The sequence below is a fragment of the Neovison vison genome, chromosome 2, assembly GCF_020171115.1.
Source record: "Neovison vison isolate M4711 chromosome 2, ASM_NN_V1, whole genome shotgun sequence".
Taxonomy (NCBI): domain Eukaryota; kingdom Metazoa; phylum Chordata; class Mammalia; order Carnivora; family Mustelidae; genus Neogale; species Neogale vison.
Genome location: NC_058092.1, coordinates 231774215 through 231790815, shown reverse-complemented (window position 1 = coordinate 231790815; position 16601 = coordinate 231774215). Strand labels below are relative to the sequence as shown.

At 46.1% G+C, this 16601-nt stretch overlaps 1 protein-coding gene and 1 long non-coding RNA gene across 2 annotated transcripts; both read right to left on the bottom strand.

The window, feature by feature from the left end:
• Positions 1–126: 126 nt before the first annotated feature.
• On the bottom strand, positions 127–10007 carry PSTK (phosphoseryl-tRNA kinase). Its single transcript, XM_044240682.1, has 6 exons — positions 9719–10007; positions 7012–7303; positions 6565–6763; positions 3683–3758; positions 3099–3192; positions 127–343 (listed from the first exon to the last, which is right to left on the bottom strand). Exons 1-6 carry the CDS (start codon positions 9932–9934, stop codon positions 144–146), a joined length of 1077 nt encoding a protein of 358 aa, XP_044096617.1. The 5' UTR covers positions 9935–10007; the 3' UTR covers positions 127–143.
• A 3446-nt stretch (positions 10008–13453) lies between these two features.
• LOC122901187 lies at positions 13454–16590 on the bottom strand. Its single transcript, XR_006383375.1, has 2 exons — positions 16337–16590; positions 13454–14084 (listed from the first exon to the last, which is right to left on the bottom strand). It is a non-coding gene; the product is annotated as an uncharacterized LOC122901187 (long non-coding RNA).
• Positions 16591–16601: the final 11 nt, after the last annotated feature.

Genomic DNA, 16601 nt, shown 5'->3' with positions numbered 1-16601 from the left:
ATAGACTGTTGCCTTTTTTTTTTTTTTTTTTAAAGTCTTTGGCATTTCCCATCACTGGGCGAGAAAACATCCAGGAACACAAAATTGTTTTAGTTTGTAAAATCTTAACCAAAATCAGACATTTGATTGGAAGTTCAGAAGTTTTAATGCGGCTTTGAAAAATATTTCTGGACAATGTTGTCTTTCTCATAATGAAAAAAAGAAATAACATCTGATATGTGGATGGTTTGCTGAGAGCACAGGTATTTTTTGTTTCCTTGTCTTAGGTCCTCCAAAAACTCTGCTTTGAGCCTGTTGAGTTCCTCTGCTAGGAGCTTCAAGTTGAAAGGAAGCACTTGTTCATCTAAAATGAAAAGATACTCTCACAATTATTTGTGTAAACAAATCAGGTTGGGCTGTCTAATAACAGCAGGAAATGAATTTGAATACTTCAGACAAACCAATCAGAGTATTCGGTTAATAATCACAGTCCAGTAGATGTCCTATAGAAACAAAGGTCACATTCACGTGACAGCAAACAGATCTTTTCAGTACGTGGCCACAAAACGCAAGAGCAGAAAAGATAAACCCGAAAAGGATTTTTCCTTGTTGTTGACAAGATAGTGATTTAGTCTTTGTGAACTAAGAGGCTGAAAGGCCAAAAAGCAGACTAGGCAATGACATTTCGGTTTGAAGCTGATAAATTCTCTCTAGCAGGGCGGTGCGATCTATAACCTCCTACGATGATGAAGATGTTCTGTCCGACCCCACCCAGCGGCCACCAGCCACGTGGGTAATGTCACTAAAATAAGACTGTCGTGTTATTAAACAGCTTTGCTGAAATAAAACTGGCAAACCATACACTTCACCTATTTAAACCACGATCTGGCTACCTGCAGGCACGTGCGACTCTCCCCACGGTCCATTCGAGAACGGCTCATCCGCTCGGAAACCTGCGTCCCTTCGTTCCCACCCGCCTACCCCAGCCTCGGCCCCATCCCGAATCCCTAAGCGACCACTGATGTGCTCATGGGGCTCCCGGATGTCCCGCTTCTGGGCGCCTCACAGGCCCGGACTCAAGCAGCATGGCTTTGGGTGGTGGCTTCTTCCACTTTGCATCCTGTTTTCAGGGTTCATCCTGGCCTCCAGGAATAATGCTGACACAAACATTTGTGCACACATTTTGGTACGAACATATGTTGGCAATTTTCGTGAGCAGATACCTGGGAGTGGGCGGGCTGCCCCCCTCCCCCGGTAATGCCATTGAACCGTTTGAGGAGCTGCTCGGCTCTTTGCCAAAGCAGCTGCACCACTTCACATCCCCACCAGCAGGCCCGGGTTGCGCTTCTCCACATCCCGCCCGCGCCTGATTCCAGCGTGACCTGATTCCCGATTCCTGATTCCGGCCGGCCCAGCGCGTGGGCTCAGGAGTCCTCCCTGCGGACTACTGATAATTGTGTTTTCTTTATGGTTTGGCCATCTTTGTATCTACTCTGGGGAAATGTCTATCAGACCCTTTGCCCATTTTTAAAAATGGGATTGTCTGTATCACTGAGTGGGTGGTACCGGTCCTTCACCTATTTTGGATACAAGTCTCTTCTGAGATAAACGATCCACAAATACCTTCTCCTGATATGTGGGTTGTATTTCATGTTCTCTGGATGGTAGGAGAACTGAATTTTTTATTTCATTCAGGTATGGATCCAGGAGCTAGAAGCACCTCCCTCACATGAATAAATAAACCTGAAAAGGTGTCATTTTAATGGGTGAAAAATGAGTCAAGAGGGATTTGGGCATAATCCTATTCCCCCTTCTTCTCTTCATTTTATATAGAAAGCAATAAAGGAAAACGGCTGAGAGAGAACTCCTACAACTATCTTTGTCTCTATTCTAATTATGCTGCTGTTTCCGTTCCAGGCCTCTGGTTTCCGAACTCCAGACTGGAACGTACAAGTGAAACGCAGGTTGCAGGCAGCCGTTTTCTAAAATGAAGTCAAATAGAATGTTATAGAGCTCACTCCACATGTGAGGGCTTTGTGAAATTTGTCGCTACACACGCACATGTTCTTGTACCGGACACACACCAGGATACAAGAGAAAATGCGCTATGGATCGTGGTAAAAAAAAAAAAAGGGTATGAAAAATACCATTTTTCTTACAAAACAGTGTACTGTTTGCTTTTCCAACTTTCTAAGCTTTTGTAAAGGTATTAATAATCAAAGCTGGTGATGCAGGGAGCCTAACAGAAAGCACACATGGGAGGCAGACTTGACTCTGAACCCAGGCTGTCCAAGTGCTTTAGAGCTGTTCAGCCTTGGGCAAGTTACTTGACCCTCCCAGAACCTTCATGTCCTATCTGAAAAACTACACTCACCTCATGGGGACACTTAGCATATAAAAACTCAAGAAATGTTAAGCTAACATTAGTTTTTAAATCAAAATTTAAATATAGCAAGGAGTTCAATATTTAAATATTTAAAACCTGAAGGAGTTATGTTCTAGAACTTAATTTCTTAAGACTGAGCTTGCCCATCTGCCAGGTGGGCCCTGACCACCTCTCCCCATTCCTTCCTCCACCCAACTCAATGGCCCCGTTTTCTGCTCTGGAACATACCAGACAACTTCACCTCTGGGCTTCTGCATTTGTGGCCACTGCCTAGAGCGATCCGCCAGCAGATGACTGCGTGTCCGCTCCTTCCGTGGATTCGTAGCTCGGCTAAAATGTCGTCGCTGAGAAGCCTTCCAGAATACCCTTAAAGAGAAGCTCTCCCCTCACTCCACATTGCCTTTCCCTACTCTCTGTTTCTCCAGGGCACCAGCAGACACTCACGTATTTGTCTGTCGTCTGTCTGCTCAGTATAACACTCTGCTCCCTACTGATGCCCCGGCATCTAGAATAAAGCCTAGTGCCGAGCAGCCACTCAATAAAAATGTACTGGATGGACAAAGACCCTGTTCCAGGGGTCGGATATTTAGTTTTTACATAACCACGTTGCATACTGAAACTGGAACATGATGTGAACGTGAGGACTGAGAGCTAATAAGCCACCGCTGTGTCGAGGGCACAGGAACAGCAGCAGCATCGGACCAACCAAAGCCCAGGCAACCACCCGGCATACCTTTGGCCTCTTTCATCGTCTGAGAGACAATCCTTCGGAGCGTCTGGTCGGCTTGATGCAGAACATTAGTTGAACAAATGATTCTGTCTGTTTCCTGTGAAACACAGACATTTTTATGGGAAGTTTTGTAAGAGATGGCTAAAGTAGGACGCGCATTTGATGGGACGAAAAGATAAGGGAAGGTGGCTTTTCGGTTCCAGTTCTCCTTCCCTAGAAGATGGGCCCATCTAGACCGCGGGTGCTGGTGAACGCCTAGTCACAGGCTCTCCAGCAACAACAGCAACGCACCCCGTTTCCAGCGTTTGCCCGTGTCCCCAGTGCACGTATTCCCGTCCTTGCCCATTTCAAGTCACCAACACCAGCCTGATGGCAACAGGTTCCGACATTCCTGAGAGCTGGACAAATGGCTCTGGCCAGCTGATGCCCCACCACAGCCAGGAGCAGAAGCGGGAGCACCGCGGAGACGCCAAGGCAGTGGCCACGCATTTTCCATATTTTACCCACGGTTTACAATCAGCTCAAAAAGACCCTCCTTCCAAAAATGGTGCCTTTCCATTTATGCTAAATGTATCCGGAAGATTTACCTTTTGTTCCACATTGTCCTCAATATATTTTACTGGATTCTCCAAAGCAGTAAGCAATAAATCAGTCAACTTCAGGCTGCAAGAAAGAGAAGGGGAGATGAAATAAATCCCTATATCAAACATCCTTTTAAAAAAAAACCACCAAAAAGTTGTGTTTATGAACACTAAAGTGAATTCTAGAGGAATAAAAGTGGTGTAACCCAAAGGCCCTAAGCCAAAGGGGGGGAAATGAAACAATTTGGAAGCTACCTTCTACTTTCAAAGTCTAAAAGTAGAAGCTTAAAACAAATTATAAGGTAAAAGAATCCTCTTACTTAAAAAAAATATTAATTTCTTAAGACTCATTTCAATAAGCTTTGAAAAAGACACTCTCTCTTTTCCCTCATTAAGTGCTAAATGTTAGTCCGCTGCAGCTCCACTTCATGCCCTAAAGGAGGATATTCAGTCTGTACTTCTGGCCTCTGCTTCTTTACCCAATGTAGGTTAGAGAAGTTCCCCACTGGCCAAGGGGCCACGGAGGGCTGAGGGTGAATTCATTCATTCATTTAATGACGTTTTACTGAGTATCTTCTTATATGAAAAATACAGACACTGTACGAGACACTGTGTGCTAAGCAGGAAGTGCAGTGAAACCCCTACCCTCTCTAAGCCTGGTTAACGGCTACATTGTCTGTCTCATTACTTCAGCAAAAAGTTATAATTTCAGACAGTGACAAGTGGATGAATGAAGACAATAAACAGAGTGATGGTGTTAAAGTGTGTGGCCTGTTAGTCCAACGAACACTCCTCACGTTAGTTAGGATGGGCAGGAAAGTCAATCACGCATAGTAAGTGGGAAGGGTAGAGGGGACAGCAAGTACAAAGTCCGGGAGGCAAGAACAAGCTCCTCCTGCTCATGGAACAAAGGCCAGTTTGGTTGAAAAGCGGCAAAGGGGGAAAGTAGTAGGATATGCGGTTGCAAAGTTAACTGGGGTGAGAACACGTACTTTATGGTAAGGAGTCTGAATTCTACTCCGAGTGCAGAGGGAACCACTGAAGCAATTTAGGCCAGCGGGAGTTGAAGCTCAACTTCAAGATGATCTTTCTCACGCTGAAAAGAGCCAACTTCTGGAGTGAGTGAGAGCGTGCTGGGTCCAAAGCATGGGTCTGCCACTTACTACCTGGATGTGTCACCCGGCTTACCTGCCGGTCATCACATCTATAAAATGGGGATAATTCCACTTATCCTCAAGAGTTGTTTGTGGGGACTGAATGAGATTAAACATAGGAAGCGTTCAGTACATTCCAACACAGAGTATCTATCTGCTCACCAGCTGGTACTGTGAGTAGGAACACTACCAGTGGCAGAGGTGGTGAAGTAGTATTTTATAGAAGCCTGGAAAATGAACGCTTGTCAGATCATCTTTCAACTTCTAATATAAGGCTACCAGGCTTCAAGCACCCCCTTCACTGGTGCTGTGACTATTTTGGACGTGTTAGAACAGGTGGCCAGGCTCCAAAGACCCAAGACAAAACAGACTGTGGTAAGCATTGGCAAAAGCATGGGAGAAACACTCTTCCTTGTTTTTTGCAAGAACTGGCCCTCCCTTGTCTCAGAGCATTGAGAACATTAGGCCACTCTCATGGGAGAGATACCTGGATGCCTCAACCAGCCATTCACTTCCAAAGAAAAAAAATGTCAAGTATTCCAGAGTGAGCAGTAATCAGCTGGTTATGCACCTGCTCAAAGTTTCAGGATATTACAAGTTAAAATTAGAAACCTCAGCAGTAGCTGATTTCATAAGCCTATAAACAACAGTCACTTAAATCCAATTTTTTTTTTAGCATGTTCAAGTATGTATTAAGAAATGGGTGGAAATGATATCTTGGAACTAAACATTTTGAGGAGTGAATTTAAAAAATTAGCCTTTTAAAAATGACTGATCTGGGGTGCCTGGGTGGCTCAGTTGCTTAAGCCTCTGCCTTCCACTCAGGTCTTGATCTCAGGGTCCTGGGATCGAGCCCCACCTTGGGCCCCCTGCTCAGTGGGGTGTCTGCTTCTCTCTCTCCCTCTGCCTGCTGCTCCCCCGCCCCCCACACTCATGCTCTCTCTCAAATCTTAAAAAAAAAACAAAAAAACCAAAAAACTGCTGATGCCCCATGGACAGCAGTTAGGCAGGGGCTGAGGAAAGATGGGGAATACGGCTCTGGAACTCTGCTGTCGGACACAACAGCCACTAGCCACAAGAGGCTATTTACATTTAAAGCAATTAAAATAAAATTTTAAACTTTGGCCCTCAGAGGCACTGGCTGTGTTTCAAGAGCTCAACGGTCACAGGTGCCCTGCAGGCACTACTCTGGATGGTACAAATAGAGAACATTTCCATCAGCAGTGAAAATTCCATTAGAAACGTGCTGCTGTAGAACTCCCAGCACACAGACCATGGTCGGAAGCACCAGCACTTCAGCCCAGAAGCCTCACACACACGCAGCAGTGTAACAACAGGGAGGTTTAAGGCAAAATTCGGACTCTGCCCCTCTTACCCTTTTTCTTTCTAGAGGAAAATGACCAGGCAAACTCTTTAGGCTGCGCTAATGCCGTAGCGAGAGTTCCAAAGATGTGCCCTACTCTGCATGCCCTGCTCTGATCTCTCGCAACAACACAGTCTTAACGAGAGCCCACGTTTGCACACAAACTCGGGTTCACATCTCAGCTGCCGCAAGCTTGAGGACTCTGGGCAAAGTAACTTTCTCACTTAGCTGCTTCCTCTCCATAAAGGGAAGACAACAATCTCTCTCCAGCGCTTGTGGAAAGATTAACCAAGGGGCCGTGAGTCAAGCAAGGAGCACAGCTGGCCGGGCTCAGGGAGGCAGCCGGTGAAGGTCAGCTTTGTGTGGGGTACCTGGCCTCAGAAGAACACGGCGTACTCTGAATTGTGAGGCTGTTGTGTTCCCAAGCATTTTTCCCAGGGTTGGGCTTTTCTATCTTTCTTGCCATCAGGTGGATGGTCTCGGCAGGCAGAGCCTGGGGTCTCTGATCATTCCTCTGCAAACAGGTCTCGAGAGAACAGTCTAAAAAGAGCTGGCAGAAGCCTAATGAATCTGAAAATGTTAAACCACAAAATTACTGGTGCACTGTTTTTTTTTTCCCCCCAAACTGTGACATAAACAAATTAGACAAATGATACTGGCAGCAGCAAGAAAAACCATTTGCAAAGCTGAACATATAGCTTCAAAAATTAAGTAAAGCGATACTAACTTCCCCATCCAATCAAATTCTCACTAAGAATGATGATGATTTTGATATGCAAACAAGTGTCTGTGTGTAAGAAAAAAAATGTTTGAATTACATTTCCGAGCCAGTTGGTAGACTTCGTATCTCATACTTTGATAATAAAAGTTGTCATCTAAAATCAAAAACAAAGGTCTAGAAACAGCAGTCTTCGTTAAGAGGTAGCAAGACTGGGTTTCCAGCACAGCAGAAGATAACAGATCTTGATCCTTCAAGCAGGTTATAAAATCCTCCCACATGGCTGCGGTCCTGTTGGGTGGGGCAGACATCGGACACGTGTTTGTGACAGCCATCAAGAAGTATTCCAGATACCTCAACAGCTCCTGTCGAAGCGATTTCCATTGCGATGGCTGCAAAAGAGGGAAGAATGACAGCTTATGCCGGGCTCTGGCCAGCAGGGTGGTCACGATTAACTGCCACCCACCACACACGAACATTTCAGCTCACAGGGCTGCACCATTTGGAATTCTCTGAGCACAGCCTGTTCTGTCATGCCTCTGTATCTCAGTATACATGGTTTCCTCTGCCCACCAACTCCTACTCCCTGATGTTAGCCCTCTGAAGTCTCCTCAGACTCAGTCACACAGGAGGCAGCTCAGAACCTCCCTTGCCTACGTGGCATCCTGCTCTAGCAGAGGGTTTAGGCATTTGTTTTCACATCTCTATTTCTCTGCTAGATCAATCGTCCGCTGTTACCCTCCAGGAGAAATGAGGAGCCAAAATCAATATCCTGCTGAAATAAAAATAGTCTGGCTTAGAGAGCTATGCTGGTTTGCCGTTGAAATGAGGAAAGTTGTGGACGGAAAAGATCAGCTGAAAGGTGCGTGGGTCAAGATGAAAAGATTTCAGGCTAACAACAGAGTTGAAACAGGATGGGGAACGACAGAGAAGGTAGACGGAAGGGAAGAGAATAAATAACTTGAGAATCCAGGTAATCTTGTGCTGCTCAAGGACTGTGGATAGCAGGGACAGAGTTATAAGGTCTAGGCTGGAGAAAACATAGGAACACCAGAAAAGGATCCCTCTCCTGCCTGTCCATGCCCTGCCACATCACTGAGTTTACATCATAGACAACAAATACATCGCCTAAACCTACTGAAAAGGAAACAAGATCTTCTAGGTGAGATTTCCTACCCATGGTGACTGGATGAGTCCCAAGGGCTTCATTGTAGGGAGGAGTGGAAAAAAAGATAATAAAGGGGAGGAAAAAGCCCAACAATACAAAATCCCTATCAACAGCTTTCACCTTTCCCACGAGTGGTGAAAATACTACCATCCAACTAAATCTAATGCTGTCCAGGACGTGATACTGCATTTGCCTCAGAATTAAACAAGAATAGGAAAGTATGGCGCACCTGGGTGGCTCAGTGGGTTAAAACCTCTGCCTTTTGCTCAGGTCACGATCTCAGGGTCCTGGGATCGAGCCCCACATCGGGCTCTCTGCTCAGCAGGGAGCCTGCTTCCCCCCTCCCCGGCCCCCACCTGCTTCTCTGCCTACTTATGATCTCTGTCTGTCAAATAAATAAATAAAATCTTTAAAAAAAGAATAGGAAAAGTATATGCAATCTTGCTGGAGCAGTCCAAAATGTTTCCATCCAGCAAATGGACTATATTTGTACATATATATTTACAGAGTGGAATCACATCATAGTTGCACGTTATTTACGTGCATCCATCTACACTAGGGTATTAAATGACAAACATAATTTAATTTTTCAGAATCTGTCAGAGGATCTGCTATAGAGTGAGAGTGAGATGGGAGATATAAATCTACTCTCCCCCCCAGAGCTCTGTTTTTATATGCTTCTCCAAGGGGATGCACCTCACTGTGCTGAGTGTGATTTGAAGGCCTCAAGTGTGCAGCTGGAACGTGCAAGCTGGTCACTGAACAGAAGCCCATTACTTCATCTGTGGCCAGTTAAGGATCCACCATCTTTTCCTATGCTGGCGGAGGCAGATTCACCCTGAGATGAATGAAGATTGAGCTTCAGAGGCCAGACCCTTCATTTGTACAGCCACTTTCTACTATCACCGGAGGGACCCTAGGAATTTTTGTTATTTATAATTCTGTATCCTTTTTCTTTTTTTTTTTTCTTTAAAGATTTTATTTATTTATTTGTCAGAGACAGAGGGAGAGAAAGCGAGCGAGCACAGGCAGACAAAGAGGCAGGCAGAGGCAGAGGGAGAAGCAGGCTCCCTGCCGAGCAAGGAGCCCGATGTGGGACTCGATCCCAGGACCCTGGGATCATGACCTGAGCCGAAGGCAGCTGCCCAACCAACTGAGCCACCCAGGCGTCCCTGTATCCTTTTTCTTAAAAAAAATTTTTTTCTGCAAATTGTATAAACTTATAATAGATCCACAAAGATTTGCCCGTGGCTGGATGTTAAACGGGCTGTGTTGACATTTTTAAGAGATTCCACCCCTTCCTAAGACCAATCTTCGCCAAGGATCTTTCAAGAGCATCCCTGACCAAGGGGGCGGGGGCTCCCTCTTGCACGCTGACGACACCTGCGCTGTCTTGAGCCTCCCTCTGTAGAAGGGACAGTACAAACAGGCCCCACAGAGCCACACAAATCTCTACAAGGAATTACTCTAGGATGGAGTCAGCATAGTCTGCGCTAAACCAACTCCACTTCTCCCGAATCTAGGTCTCTCCCGCTCTATCAGGGGCGCCCCTCCCACACTAGGTGCAGTCCCACATTTAGTGGGACCCCCCCCCTTCCTCCCACGACCGGGGTCTCGGCCCCGCCCCCTCCGTACTGACCAATGGCCGCGCGCTCGCCTGCTCCAGGAACGCGTCCGGCATGACGTCATCATAGGTGATCACGCCGACGGCCCAGCCCCGCTCCTGGCGCAGCCGGTGGCTGAGGGCCCGCGCGAGGGTCGATTTTCCTGCTGCCGGCAGACCGCAGAGAAGGCAGAGGCCCACCTCCCGCGGCCCCTCGCTGCGCGCACCGCTGGCGTCCTCGGCGGTCTTCATGCTGTCGCGGGAGACGGAAGGCGGCGGGGAGCTCCGTCTCCGGAACCGTCCGCCCAGCGCGCACGCGCAGTGGCTGTGCCGCCTGGGGCCGGGAGGGAAGGACGGGCGCGTCTTCCGATCCCCACACGGTGCACGGTCCGGCGGGCTCCGCGATCTCCTCGTGGTCACTGGAACCGCTGGTGCCGAGCTCCTTTTGTAGGGCGAGTCCTCTAGGCTGGGGACCACGGCGATGCGTTTCCTGACTCCTGGACATTACCCGAAGGGTCAGAGAGTTGGACTTAGGTGGTCAGATTTATCCTCCCTGCTGGAAACTTGCAAGCCATCGAGAATTGCACCTCGGTTTCATTAAGGCGAGATGCTTGGAAAATCCCGGAAGAGACTCTGAGCGTCTTCCCCCAGCGATCTTTGAAAGGTCAATTGCTGTTAGAGTGTAAGGCGGAGTCGACAGTCCCACGCCCGCGCTCCACTGACCCTCCTAAATGCGACAGGTGCAGGACAGGGTAAACACTGGTTACCGCGCCCGGAGTTGGCGGCTAGTATGAGGAGGTGGAGACAGGACAGGAACATCCCCAGACCTCCGTTCCGGTGTATTCATGCAGTGGACTGTAGGTATTTTAGTGTTCAAGGAGATGTACTAGGCTGTGGGGAGGTAGAAAGTTCCTTGTATGGAGTTGCGATGTAGAGAAGCTGAATTCGGATTCTAACTTTCACTTTATTTTAAAGGGGATTACTTCTTAGTCACACAGTGGTGTGTTCAAAATGTGTGCAGAGGAGGTTAGAATCAATAAGGGGGGGAATACAATCAATAATGCAATGTTAAATCTGATAGTTTGACTACAGAGGATGTACACATACATTTTCTTTTGAAGGTGAGCCCTGGGTTAAACATAGTCATTTCAGGATTTGGTCATCGGTCCAGTGCATCGGTCCAGTGCAAGAACGAGAAAGGAATGTTGTGCCAGTGGGGCAGCAAGTCCAAGGTCCCCAGCGGAGAGTGAATATGGGGGTGGCTGCTGAGTCAGAGTGCCCAAAGCTCAAATGGCTTTAGCAATGAAGATATAGTACTGGGCAGAAATCTAGTTCATTTATTGAGCCTGAGCAGATAGCTATTTAGAACTTCAAAAGCCTTGCTTACTGACCTCTACCTCCTTTCCCTTTCCCTCCCACCTCAGCTGGTTTAAGGAAAAAGCTGAGCATACTAAGAACTTCGGGGAGGGAAAGGACCCAAACTTTCATTGCTGGTAGATCTAGTACCTGTATTCAGACTGATCTGATCGTTGGTGTCATTGCACTAGTTACAGGGGGCAACAGACGGGACCAAAAAGCAATCCCATCCTCAAGAGACATTTGTGGCCCATTTTACCTCACATACAAACACAATTTGAAGGGGACAGATCCCTCCTATTTACAATGTTAAACTTGATTTAAATCACTCTTAGATTGGTTGTCACATGGCACTCTAAGTGCAGCCTCGATTGTCCTCATTCCCTTCCTTCTGATCCTCCGAAGCAAGGAGGTTGGTCAGTAACCTTCATGCGGGAGCGGTCAGTCTGCTTTGAACCCGGGGTGAGACTGCATGACATGCCTCCCCTTCCTAGTTCTAGTCCATCAGTTCTGGCCCTCAGAACCCTGGGCACTGCCCGGGACCTTTGCTGGGACCGACTACCACAAAGGTTGTAGGAAGTTCTCAGCACCCAATTTCAATTTTTGCCTCAGCTAATTGTCCCATGTTGGAAGCTGTTCATTTGTTTCTTCTCACGAGAGCTTTCAGTTCATTCTGAGTCAGCTGCCTGTCCTTAAGGGGAACTATATTAATCTGAGAGCAAGTGAACTTAAAGAGCTATGTGTGACTCCTCTGGGTTTCAGTCTCCTGATCTGTATAACTCTGCAGAGGGGCGCTTAGAAACTCTGAGATTCCACCTTCTGACAATCCCCAGTATCTTCAGAAGCAGGGGTCCTCTGGTTAACACTGTTTCCTGCCAACTCAGCACTCAAGTTCTTTAGTTGCCAACAGAAATGCTAACAATCGAGCTTGACAAAGCCCTGATTTCCTTATTCACATTTATGGGAGTAAAACCTCACTCCTCACCTCTTTTGCCAATTTCTTTTTTCTTTACTAATTCCTAGAGCTAAGCCTTCTGGAACCCCTTTCTAGACAGACTTTTAAAAATACCTTGACCTGGGGCGCCTGGGTTGCTTCGTCTATCAAGTGTCAGAACTCTTGATTTTGGCTCAGGTCATGATCTCAGGGTTGTGGAATTGAGCTCCATCGGGTGAGTTGCTCAGTGGGGAGTGTGAAGACTCTCTCCCCTCTGCCCCTTCCCTCTCAAATAAATAAATAAATCTTTAAAAAAGAAAAAGTACTTTGACGTGCTTTACCTTAACCCAAACATGGCATTGCAAACCTGACATTCACAACCTCTCCAAACTCTCATTTCCCATTACGAGATTAACTAAAGACATGTTATTCCATAACCGAATAGACATTTAGTAAGTGCTTGTCCCCTCAGCTGCCACCTCCTCAGAGGCCTGTGAAAAAGAACTTTCTTTGCTCTCCAGCGAGGTATCTGTTCATACCCATTTCAAAAACTCCTGTAAATTTCAGGCCGCTGTAAAACTTGCGAGCTTACTGGCTCCTTTTCTATACTATCAATATCATTTCCAGTTGGATCATCTTCACATCACCAATCTTATCTTCCTATTGAGTTTTTTAAAAACTTAACAAAGGTAACCTAAAATGTGAGCCACATACTGAAATGTTACCAGATCTGGAACTAATCTTACAATATGTAGTGTTTTTCTGATTTCTCCAAGACCACTCTGCCCTTGGTATGGTGAGGTGAGTAAATGTGGTATGTGAAAGCGTGTAAATGATCTACTGTACTGCACTGAGACCAGAATAATCATTAATCTCATTAACTCTAAGAACCACCAAAGTGGCTGAGGAAAGACCACAGGTACAAAAAGCAGTTCTGCTAAGATAAAGGAGGATCTGGGGCAACATCCGATTCATAGTAACAATGAAGGAACAGGGCGCCTGGGTGGCTCAGTGGGTTAAGCCGCTGCCTTCGGCTCAGGTCATGATCTCAGGGTCCTGGGATCGAGTCCCGCATCGGGCTCTCTGCTCAGCAGGGAGCCTGCTTCCTCCTCTCTCTCTCTGCCTGCCTCTCTGCCTACTTGTGATCTCTCTCTGTCAAATAAATAAATAAAATCTTTAAAAAAAAAAAAAAAAAAAAAACAATGAAGGAACAGATGTCACTGTCCTTCATGGTTTCTTAAGCTTTCAGAACAACTCCCTTGGAAGAAAATTCCAATGAGCTTTCTCACTATTTCCTTACTTCCTACGATTGTTCTATGTTTTAAATAGTTAAAAAGATGTTTAAAACAAACTCAACAGTCTAATAAATGAGCTATATTTTAACACTGTGAAAATTACTCAATGTTTGGTACTTGTGTACCAGATACTGTGTTAAATGCTGGGTATCCACATGTAAAGACATCTTCTGCAGTTAAAAAAACAAAAAACAAAAAAAACTCATAGTTTATTTGAGTAAAGTGACAAAAGTACAATGTCCATAGCATTTGGAGATAAATTTAACTATCAACTAAGAAAATTTACCTTGGCTGTTCATGTTATATCATATATAAAAGGACAGCTATCAGAAGTAAAACTGGTATAAGGATTTTACAGTTTTCCCTTATCCTGAAATCCAGTATTATAACCTATCCCTGGAGGAACATTAACATATCTCAAAATTCTGTAATTTTGCATAAAGATGAATACTTTTCAGAGTATTCAAAAATGGGTTATGAGCATATTCTGTAGAATTTTTGATATGTTACTTATTCAGAATGTGCAAGTGTCACAAAAACAAAAAATAGCAATATACATCTTATGGTTCATTTAGCTTGCATGCTACTTTCCTTCCTTATAAATTTACCAAAAGAAGAGATGGTTCACCCAAAAGTCACTGCTGCGTCCCCAAGAAAGTAGGATCAAACAGTCCCATGCAACAGTCCATTTACAAAAGTTCAATTTAAGTCAGGTATTCTGAAGCTGGCGTGGACTTTTCCACAGATCGCATATTACTCATGCTGGTTACTTCTTCAGTCTACTTTTTACTGGATTCATTCCCATCAGTATACATCACTGTAGATTCAAGCAGAACAAGTTAATTTTTTTAAATTATGAAGATAAAACATACAAAACCTTTTTGCAGTTTTCAATAATTTAAGGGAATAAAGGGGTCTTAAAATGAAAGTGTTTAAGAATCTGTTGTAAGGCACACACGGCGACAAGACACAGTTATGTGATTCGTACCTACCTTATCCCTAATACCTCTATTTGTATTTTAAAGAAATCTCTTCCCTTAGTTTTATTTTTAAATTATTGTTTTTACTAAGACTCTTGGGTAGTGATGGTGGGCAGCGCTGGGAAGCAAGAAAAGCCTGTAACAATAGCATGGGGTTCTTTTTTAAAGCGAAGAACACTATCCCCTAATAAAACTCTACAGGGGCACCTGGGTGGCTCGGTCAGTTAAGCATCCAACTCGATTTTGACTAAGGTCATGATCTCAGAGTCGTTGGGGGTCAGTCATGTAGGCAGAGAGCACCCGTGTGCTGACGTTATTCGGTTTTCAACCCTTTCAGAAGTCAATCTAATAGAATGTGACCCTTCATCATAAATCGTATTGTTTAGCATGACCTAGAGATGGTGGGACCCCAAGCCCCTAGTTAAAAGACAGTTTTATCAAACAGGATATTCTAACAGCTGAGAGGATATTTTCAGGAGCTGGGCAACTGCAAGTCTTTTTTTGCGAATGTGCAAGTTTTGAACAAGTTAATCCTTTTAAGGATTTAAGTTCCTATGACCACCTTGATGGGGAGTACACTCCAGATTCCTCATCCTCCATCATCACCCAGGTGCTGTCTGATCATCCTGGCATCTCATCATCAAAAATTCTGTCAGGCCAGAACTCCCCTAACCATGATGATTTCTCTTAGTAATTTTCCACCAGACTGCCCACCTGCTCCTTGGGCATAAATTCCTACTTGCCCACACTATATTCAGAATGGAGCCTCTTTCTATATGAACCTCTTTCTCTCATTGTCGTAGTTCTGAATAAAATGTTTTTTTTACCATCCAGCTCTGGTTTTTCTTGACATACTTAAAAAGGGCAAGTATAGTACAGAGGAATTAACTTTATCCTATAGGAAAGGGACTATCAGCTAGTTTTGAAGGATAAACAGGATATTCCCTCATACCCGCAAAAGGGGCATTCCACCTGGAGGGGAAAGTATGTGTGCGTGTGGCAGGGAGGCAGTATGTGGGAGGAGGCAGGCATGAGTCACAGTACAAAAGGCTCTGTAAGTCATGCTAAGCAGTAAAGGTGACGATGACATCAAGCACTAGAAGAAAAAAAGAGGGCAGTGCAGAGGATGGAATGGAGGTTATGAGAATGAAGGCTTACGACAGTAAAGAAACTCCAGGAATTGTTCAGACGAAAGCTAGTGCTTGTAAACAAAAGACCCATAGATGAAGAAGAATGAGAAAGAAAGAGAACCAAGACCTGTTGATTTATTGAATGCATGGGAGTGAGAGAAGGGTAAACCACAGAGTCTTTCGTTTTTTGACTCCTGGTCATTCAGCCTATTTAAGGAAGTCAAAATCCAGCTGATAACATTGATCTCTTTCCTTTAATTGAAGATAGGTGTTTTTGAAAAAAAGCATATTTTCCTTAGGACTCCCCAAATTGTTAACACCAATGGAAATTTATGACCACAGGAAGCAGGATATATAGAATGGAAATACTGACGGAGATGACCTAAAACGAATCTGGAGTACTGAAAATCTTCGTAAACGTCCTAGGACCTTTACATTTAGGGACTCTGGAACTTATCTGTGATCTAATTCCCCTTTTTATTTCAAAAGATGAAAAACTCATCTGCACAAGCCTTTCCAGGAAGAGGACGGGGTGGAGGTGGTGGGGAGGCACCAGTTACCTTCCTACCCCGAGGGGCAACTAGGAAGTTCCATCTGCTCCACTTTTCGGGACCCAAACGTCAAAGGTCCTTCAAGTTCCAGCTCAGAGGCTCCTCCACCAGAGCCCCGAGAACCCGGCCCCACTCTTTCCTCCCCTCCAGCGCTGAGGCCACTGGACGCGTGGTCGGCCCGGTTGGCGTTTGGCCCTCACGCCAGCGCTTCACTCACTCGGCCACGTCCGGCCAGCGCCGCGACTACCCTACGAGTCCGGGACGCTGTGCAAACCTCCGCCTGAGGCCCGCAGCCACCCACCGCCCGCTCCGCTGCTGTGGGCAGGAAGGCAGCGGCGTCCACCGCCGACAGACCGACGGTCCGCAGCAGGCCCAACGCGGCGCGTGCGGCCACCGCACCACTCCTACCTGACCACTGACTCTCCTCATTGGACTGACCCTCCCGGGCCGCCCGGCAACCGTCGTCCACAGCCCCGGCCTGCCATGTCCGCGGGCCCACGTGCAAAAACCGTCCGGATTCCCGCGCGCCCGCGCCGCGCCTGCGCGCACTTCCAGCCCTAGGCCTGGGAGCCGTCGGGGCGCATGCTCCGCCCTCGAGTTCTTCCACCGCGCAGGTTTGGAAGCGCGTGGCCGAAGTCGACCGGCGCGCGCATGCGTGTCTCCCGCACCTGGT

What these genes read in the sequence shown, in the direction of transcription:
- PSTK (XM_044240682.1), bottom strand. Translation starts at nt 9,934, where the DNA reads ATGAAGACCGCCGAGGACGCCAGCGGTGCGCGCAGCGAGGGGCCGCGG. An exon ending in CCGTGTTCTTCTGAGGCCAG is followed by an intron (nt 3,759 to 6,564) that starts GTACCCCACACA and finishes TCTTTCTTGCAG; the next exon opens with CCTGAAGTTGACTGATTTAT. An exon ending in GACGATGAAAGAGGCCAAAG is followed by an intron (nt 344 to 3,098) that starts GTATGCCGGGTG and finishes TTTTCATTTTAG; the next exon opens with ATGAACAAGTGCTTCCTTTC.